Genomic DNA, 8,892 nt, shown 5'->3' with positions numbered 1-8,892 from the left:
ATTTATTATGTTAAAAACTTTGTAACCAAACTTAACTATCCCATTTAATACCTAACCTAAACACGATCAACACATTTTATAGGTTTGATTCGATATATACTGACTATAACTTGGGACTTGAAGCTGACTGCTACTCGATATAGCTTGGGTTCCGTTTAGTAGTGTTTTTTTTAATAAGGAATAAAATAACTTTAATTTTTTGAAAAAATAATTTAAAAAATTAGGATGGATTATTTAACATTTTCTTATTATCTCTAAAATATTTGAGATTTTATTTCTTTTTCAGGGTTTCAAAAGAAATATAATATAGCAAAATGGGGGGGACGAAAGATGAAAACAGAGCCGAGCGTGACAGATCTCGCGGCTATAAATAGACATGAGAACCAGTAATCACCTGCCGTCTTCCTTCCTTTCCCAGGCTGCCTTCTTAGCTCGCGCCCTCGCCAGGCGCCGTCGCCGTCGCTGATCGAGTTCCTTGTGATTCTTTAAATCCAGATAGCAAGAGGTTGGAGAGCGGGAGTGGTAGTAATATCAATCGAGTATGTCGGGCAGGCGTACGGCGGAGGTGTTTAACATGCCGATGGCCATGATGTGCGGCCTCGAGACGGAGAAAGAGATCTCGAGGGACGGCAGCCATTACAGCATCTTCAGCGGGATTCTTCCCTCCCTCGGGGCCAGGAGTACCCGAAGGGTCATGCTCCGGTGGTTCATCGTTTCCCCTTATGATCGGCGATACAGGTCTTGTGTTCTCTCTCCTCTGCCGCTACTATGGCTACTTCTTTTTTCGCATCGGAGATTGTGGGCCGTGGGGGGTTCTCTGGATGGAAAGCTTTCCAGTTTCCTGGGGTTTCCCTCTGTTCTTCGCCTTTTTTTTGTTCACGGGAAAATGAGAAAACAAAAAGGGAGAGAGTATACAGGAGCAGGCTTTCTTGGCTTCACAAAAAGATAGTTTTTTCCTTCTTCCATACCTTTTTTTTTTGTCATAAACTCTTGAAGAATCCGAAACTTTCTTCTGGATCAATATTCCTTACGAAACATCAATCATAGGTTTCGTGTGGGATTCCCGTTGAGTAGCCTTTAACCCGTTTTATTGTTTTAGGAAGCAATTGAATTCCACTCCTAACTCCTAAATATGTAAAGGTATTATGCGTTAATTTAAATTTCAAGTCTAATATTTTGGGAAAATATTGTAAGATTTAGTACTGCAAGCTAAGTACCCTAGGCTTTAAGATTTATGATATAAATGTTTATTTTTTATTCCTTGGGATAGTTCCTTTGCATACAAAAAATCTCCTCGCTTCTAGTTTTTTTTTTCTGTTATATTTTCGTTCAAAAATGTAAACGCCTTTATTTCATGACATTTTATCATTCTTTGTTAGTATTGCACTTGAAAGAGGAAACCCTCAGCCATCTTGTTCTTAAGTAGTAATTTAATTCGTCTGGGAGAGAAGTGATTGGATATTTCATTATTGTATACGTTTCTGATGTTAGAAATTCTACCACAGGGCATGGGAGACTTTCTTGATTGTTCTCGTTATTTATTCTGCTTGGGTTTCTCCATTTGAATTTGGATTCCTTGGACATCCAAGGGGAACTCTTGCCCTGGTGGACAACATTGTCAATGCATTCTTTGCCATAGACATCATTTTAACATTCTTTGTAGCCTACCTTGATCGAACTACTTATTTGATGGTGGATGATCCTAAGCTAATAGCATGGAAATATTTGACCACCTGGTTCGTTCTCGATGTTGCTTCCACAATCCCTTCTGAACTCGCACTAATATTGCTGCCGCATAAGCTCCGCTCTTATGGATTCTTCAACATGCTTCGGCTTTGGCGTCTCAGGAGAGTCAGTGCACTATTTGCTAGGTATGACTAATAAATCTTGTTCTTCAATCTGTTTTCATGTTTCATAAACCATATGAATGTTTTTGACTCTTAATGTCAAAGCGGATTTCATGGTTCAAAAATTATGTGTTTTAGATATTAACTATTATTTTGTGTTCTATGAGTAAAGATATTACAGCCCCCAACTAATTGCACACATGCTATCTTTTCATTTACCAGGCTAGAAAAAGATAGGCACTTCAATTATTTTTGGGTCAGATGTGCAAAACTTATTTTTGTAAGGATCTCTACCTAAGTTTATACATTCAGTTACCATTTGCAGTGGATAATTCTAATGATACTGTCATTTCATAACAATCTCACAGGTGACTATATTTGCTGTGCATTGTGCTGGTTGCTTCTTTTACCTTATTGCTTCAAGGTATCATAATCCAAGCAGAACTTGGATTGGTTCTTCTATGCCAGATTTCCATCAGCAAAGCTTGTTGATTCGTTATGTGACCTCTGTGTACTGGTCAATCACCACTCTTGCAACCGTTGGTTATGGAGACTTGCATGCTGTAAATATGGGAGAGATGATTTTCGACATCTTTTACATGCTCTTTAACCTTGGACTAACAGCCTATTTAATAGGAAATATGACCAATTTGGTAGTTCATAGAACTAGCAGAACTAGAAGATATGTAAGTTTCGCAATGCAAAACTTGTTCATTCCATTCAGAATTCAGCAAGTTGAGTTTACAACCAATGTTTAATCTCGTTTAATTTCAAAACATTAAGGATGCGTCATGATCATTGCAGAGGGATACAATCCAAGTAGCCACAGGGTTTGCACAAAGAAATCAGCTACCTGAGCGCTTACAAGAACAAATGATCTCACATCTCAGTTTGAAGTTCAGGACTAACTCAGAAGGGATCCAACAGCAAGAGACGTTGGATGCTCTTCCAAAAGCCATCAGATCCAGCATTACGCACTATCTTTTTTACTCACTTGTTCAAAGGGTGTACTTGTTCTATGGCGTTTCTAATGACCTGCTATTTCAACTGGTAACCATCATAGTTTTCTAACTCGGGACTTTACCTGATTATCAAAAGATAGAGCTAGATGTATTGCTCTCACCTCAGTATCTCATCTTTTACATATTTGAAGGTCTCTGAGATGAAAGCTGAGTATTATCCTCCAAGGGAAGATGTGATCTTGCAGAATGAAGCTCCTACAGACTTTTACATACTAGTGACTGGAACAGCGGTAAAAAGGGAGTTTCATTTGAGAATTTTGTCTTTTCACTTAACTTTAAAATCACCAAAATTTTTATCATCTCAGTGATAACCTAGATATCTTTATTGTTATATGAAATAAGAATGCAATCCATTAGATGTGTATATAAAGACTCTAGAAAAATAACTAGACTAAAAAAGTGGGAATTAAACTAGCTGATTTATTTTGGACATATTAATATCACGAACGAAGTGGCTGTGATTGCTTATTAGCTTCAGTTCTAGATCATGCTACAAAACTTCTTACTTTCCATGCAAACCAAGTTGCCTCCGACAAAGGGCTAATTTATCTCAGATAGTCCCTTCTACCTATACATATATCGTTTATAGTTGTTACATTACATTCTAATCCTGGTCACCATATTCACAAGGGAGACCCAAATATTTACATTTAGGTCTCTAGATCTCCCTCCCAAGACATCATGAAAATATAGCTTATTACATATATACTCGATCCGAATCTTAAGGATTTAGTTAGCAGATTATTATTGGAGCTGAAAAATGATGTGATAATTTCATTGAATTTTACACCATTTTGACCTAGTAGCAAGCAATTTCAATGTGATTTTTCCACTTGTGGAAATTGGATTAGAGTTTGTGTACGATTGCTTGTTGGAAATAAATGTACTCCACAATCTAAAGATGATCATGATTTAATATAGAACTTTTGCTAGAGCATTTCTTGGATACCATAAAATACTTTGCCTTCAATTGCTCGAGTCAGAGCCTCAAGAAATTATGGACCATTCTCTCGGAGGATAATACTATGAGGTAGTTTAATTTTCAAAAAGGTCTTTAGTACCTTTCTAGATCAATCAATGATAACCCCTATTCCGTCATCAATTTGACATTCAAATCTACAGAGATATCAACGGGCATAATCCAAACATGTCATTTTCCTTGAGCGTATAAGGATATAGTTTTACAATGGTTTCTCCACCTCTATGCTAATTAAATATCTTAGGTCACTAAAATCCTTAGATTGAAAGTGCTCATGAAGATAGGCTTTTAGCCTCATGATCCTCGTAGAGCCATCACTTTTATGATGATTTTGTATAGATAGATAGATTAGATAGATTATATGGATGGATGGATGGATAGATAGATAGATTAGATGGATGGATGGATGGATGGATGGATAGAATAGATAGATGACAATTAGCAGAATATCATTTTCAGATAGTGAGATTAGATGAAAAAGTGAGTGATCTAAGACACTTCTGATCATCTTGAACTGAACAAAAAATAAAACTATATTTACCAAACCGTGCTCTAGGAAATTGTGTTAAATATACAAGAATTATTTCAACAATCTGCATACCAGACTTCACTCCTTCATAGCAACTAACTCTTTGAGGTTTATTTATATATACTTTTATCAAGAGCTTTGTTCTTTAAAAAAAAATGAGAACCATTAGCAATAAAAATAAGTGCAGGTGGAAAGATGAAGAGTAAAAATAATTTGTGATTACCTATCATCTGCGTTGATGACTTTTAATAAAGTAATTAGGGAGTCTTAGATTTTACCGTGAAGGCAAAATTGGAAAGGCAGAATTGAAAGTGTAGGAAGTTGGAGAAATTTAAACTGGAGGAATTTTGGAGGAACAATCGAAATTGTTTTATTTAACAAAACTGATTAACAAAAATTTGTCAGAAGGTCATATGCTGACCTGGCACCCCACACAGAAATTGAGCAGACTACCACATGAGAGGGTATCAACGAACAAGAGGAGAGTATGAAGTCTGCTCACGTCCACAAACCTTGTACTCGGTTTCCATGACTTTGCTCAGCATTAGGCGTCACATTTTGTGATAGAGAAGAAGAGTGTGGACACGCTAGCATACCACGAAGAACTCATGCTAAGGCATTTAATAGAGTTGTGCACAATAGGATGAACAAGTAATTAGACCGTGAATCATCTATACATTATGCTTTAAAATTTTGGGATCATGGAAATAGGACTCCACCGAGGGGAGAAATTGATAATAAGGCTGTAGAGTGATGGCCTTCTGAGTGGCGTGGCCAGAAACATTGGAAGAGTAGAATTTCTAATTACACCAGATTCATGAGGGAGAATTTGATCTACCTGCTAGGATGTGAAAAGCATGATGGGTAACAAGCTGAAGAATGGGGAGGAGAGGTGGATAGGCTTTGCAATAAGGACTAAGGAGAAGAGGCATCCTTGTTAGAGGAAGGACAAAGAAAGAGAATTCTTTATTGCTATATGAAATAAGATTACGGATTACAGATTTCAGAATAACTAACCTAAAAACTTTAGGAAATTGGACTAAGAAAATAGAAGATCACGTAAGCTATTCTTTCTAGCAATCTCTAGTTTCTCTCCTATTTCTTCAACAGTCTAAACTCATTTGGTAATCTGATAGATCAAAAAATCCTCTAAGATATATTTCCCATAGAACTCATTTTTCTTGCTTCAAAGCTGATGTGTTAACTTTGCAGGAGCTAATAGACCATAGGAATGGAACAGACGAGGCAAGTTGTTTTTTCCCTTAACTACCTGAAAGGAAAAAAAGGCTATATTTGATTTAGCATTGACACACCTACTAAATGGGCATCTTGTGCTTATTCTGCAGATTGTTCGGATTGCACAGAAAGGAGATCTCCTCGGAGAGATTGGCGTTCTTTGTTATAGACCACAATTCTTGACAGTTCGAACAAGATCATTGTGCCAGCTGTTGCGATTAAACCGCACTACATTCCTTAGTATTGTTCAGTCAAATGTTGGGGATGGAACAATCATCATCAGCAACCTGCTGCAGGTACATATATGATACAATGATAGCATGTTGTTTCTAGAACTGAGTGATTAGTATAATGCTTAAAATTAACTTCTCCCATACATGACTAACGATCTTCTCATGTAATAGTACCTTAAAGACCAGAGGGATAATCCTTTGATGGAAGGACTCTTAAAGGAGATAGAAAACATGCTGACCCGGGGTAGATTGGACTTGCCCCTTACGCTCTGTTTTGCCATACTCAGAGAAGACGACTTCTTGCTGCATCAACTTCTAAGACGCGGTTTGGACCCAAATGAATCAGATAACAATGGACACACAGCACTGGTTAGCATTCTATATTTCTGACACTTGTGGATTTCAGAGATCTCATCTGCCACGAGGAATTTTAATTTCATTTGTTTCTTTCGATAGCATATGGCAGCTTCCAAAGGAAGCGAGCATTGTGTTCGTCTCTTGCTAGATTACGATGCAGAACCCAACAGCAAAGGTAGGTGCACTGCATACTTATCCATGAGTTTTACCCATTGCTCCAGTGCATATGCAGGTTTGTAATGTCTTGCAGATTCTGAGGGGAGCGTTCCCTTGTGGGAGGCCATTCTCGGTAAGCACGAGCAAGTGGCAAAACTACTGAGCGATCACGGCGCAGAACTCTCGGCCGGCGACATGGCCTACTTCGCCTGCACTGCCGCAGAACAGAGCAGCCTCGACCTCCTCGAAGCTTGCATCCGCTACGGAGGAGACGTGAAGGCGGCGAAGAAGGATGGCACCACGGCTCTCCACCGCGCCGTGTGTGACGGGAATCTTGCCATGGTTGAGTTCCTGCTCCGCCGCGGAGCCAACATGGACGCCGCCGACGACCAGGGATGGACGCCGCCGACGACCAGGGATGGACGCCCAGGAGCCTGGCGGATCAGCAGGGCCACGACGAGATCAAAGCTCTGTTCGAATCCATAAAGGGCTCCGACTCCTCCTCAGCGCCGCTGGTTCCGGCGCCCGTGAGGCGGTTCTGCAGCGAGCCCGTCATGCCGCAGGCGGCGGAGGAGGAATTCCAATCCTCATCGCGGGACCACGGGACGGAGAAGGCGGAGAGCGCGACCGGGGCCCATTTCCACAACTCGCTGTTTGGGGTCATTTCAGCTGCCAACGTCGGAGCCCGGCGGCATAATCAGGGCGGCCTGCTCTCACCGCTCTTCGGCGGCATTCCGAGACCGTTACTCCCCGACGAAGGGGGCAGCATGCGTAGCGCGTGCTTGCCTCCTCCGCGCGTGACCATCAGCTGCCCGGATCGCAGCGAAACGGTCAAGCGGAAGCTTGTGCTGCTGCCGAACTCGTTGCGGGAGCTGCTCGACGTAGGGTCGAAGACGTTTGGCTTCGAGGCGCGCAAAGTGCTGACAGAGGACGGCGCGGAGATCGACGACGTGAGGCTGATAAGAGACGGCGATCGTCTGGTTCTCTCCGGCGAAGGCCAAACGAGGATAGAAAACTAGCAGCAGGATAAGCCAATTAAGCGCACAGGTAAATGCAAGTGAAGTTGTATTTTACATCTTATGTACCTTGCCCCTTCAGTTTAAGGTGCTAGTCTTTACTCAAATTCATGAAGCCCAAATACTGCCATTTTAATACATGGACAATATTTTTATCAGAAACTTTTTGAGGCCGTTGAAGTTCAGATAGCCTTTATCCGTGCATTTTTCTTCCTATAGATCATATATTTCATGTAATTATTATCATAATTCATAATTCATAATATTAACGGCTAAATAACACGTGTATGCTGCGTTCCTAGTTTGCCGGAGATTTAATACTAAAAAAAGCCCGCGCAGACAAGACCTATATATGGATGCAAGATCAAGTAAAAACAGATCCGGAAATGGAAATGCGACTAGATTCGCTAGGTTTACGTTACGGGAATTCTCCTTAATTCCCTGAGCTGGCATGCCATTTCCTCAACTAAGCTCACTCCATCGGCTCCATGTCTCAGCGCGCCCACAGCGCGGCTAAGGATCTCTTTCTCCGCGTAATGCGCGTGCAATCGATCCTTCAGCTTCGAAACCTCATCTTGCAGAGATCCGCAGCATACGCCATTATCGATCTTCTCCTGTAGATTCTTCAAGCACGCCAAAATTCGAGCCTTGTCTTCCTCAAAGCCTTCCGCCATGCGTTTCAGCTCTGTCTCATGGCTAGATTTCTCTTCCGGTTCGGTTGTTTCTTCGCCGAGCCTCTTCCGGCAACTCTCGAGCTCTGCTTCGAGATCGATCAGCTCTTTCTCTCGATCCGTGAGCAGGTTGTTGAGCTCGTGGATGGCTTCCTGGTCGTGCTCCGCTTGCTCCTCCATCATCCGCCGGTAGTGCAGCGCCTCCATCTGCATCCCGGCTTTCTCCTCCTGCAGGCGGTTTATCATCGCCATGGCCTCGTAAGCCGCCACTGCCGAAGCGCTCCGCTCCTCCTCCAGCTCCTTGTACAGCTCGGCCATCGTCATCCGGTCCTGCTCGACCTGCTGCAGCTCCGCCGATGTCTCCTCTTCCACGTCACGGCGTAAGGTGAACGGCTCGGCGCAGCAGGAGCAGGAACTCACGGAAACCTGTCCGAGATCACCACCGCCACCTCCGTAGAGCAAAGCGACGTCTCCGAGGTGCTCTGTTTCGGCGGCGTGAAAGACGGCCAATTTGGGCTTTCGGAGGTCGGAGGAGGAGAGGAGGCATGCCTCGCACATGCTGCGGCAGCTGGCGAGGCGGCCGTGGGCGTGGCAGTATATCAAGGAGGATACCTCGATCTTGTGGGAATGGCAGAGGATGTGACGGTAGAATCCGCGGCGCTCGCCGCCCAGGGCGTGGTCCAGGCGTGAGCAGAACAGGCAGGGGGGCTGCAGGCGGCAGGCGCGGGCAAATCTGGTGGCGGCGTACGACAGCACGGCGTCGACCAGCAAGATCGCGATCAGGCACAACTCGGAGACGGCCGCGAGCAACGAGGAGACCAAGAGGTCCGGCTCCATTGTCGCTGC

General features: G+C 42.8%; 1 protein-coding gene and 1 pseudogene across 1 annotated transcript; one reads left to right on the top strand and one right to left on the bottom strand.

The window, feature by feature from the left end:
* Window positions 1-402: 402 nt before the first annotated feature.
* On the top strand, window positions 403-7,542 carry LOC122029104 (annotated as a pseudogene).
* Window positions 7,543-7,788: 246 nt separating this feature from the next.
* Window positions 7,789-8,364, bottom strand: LOC122002055 (myosin-binding protein 1-like). The gene has a single exon (XM_042557092.1). It carries the CDS (start codon window positions 8,362-8,364, stop codon window positions 7,789-7,791), a length of 576 nt encoding a protein of 191 aa, XP_042413026.1.
* Between the last annotated feature and the right edge of the window lie 528 nt (window positions 8,365-8,892).

Source organism: Zingiber officinale, chromosome 1A, assembly GCF_018446385.1.
Source record: "Zingiber officinale cultivar Zhangliang chromosome 1A, Zo_v1.1, whole genome shotgun sequence".
NCBI lineage: Eukaryota > Viridiplantae > Streptophyta > Magnoliopsida > Zingiberales > Zingiberaceae > Zingiber > Zingiber officinale.
This window is presented reverse-complemented; position numbering and strand designations above follow the sequence as displayed.

Excerpts from the sequence above, each read along its gene's own strand:
- LOC122002055 (XM_042557092.1), bottom strand. The coding sequence starts at position 8,364 with ATGGCCGAGCTGTACAAGGAGCTGGAGGAGGAGCGGAGCGCTTCGGCA.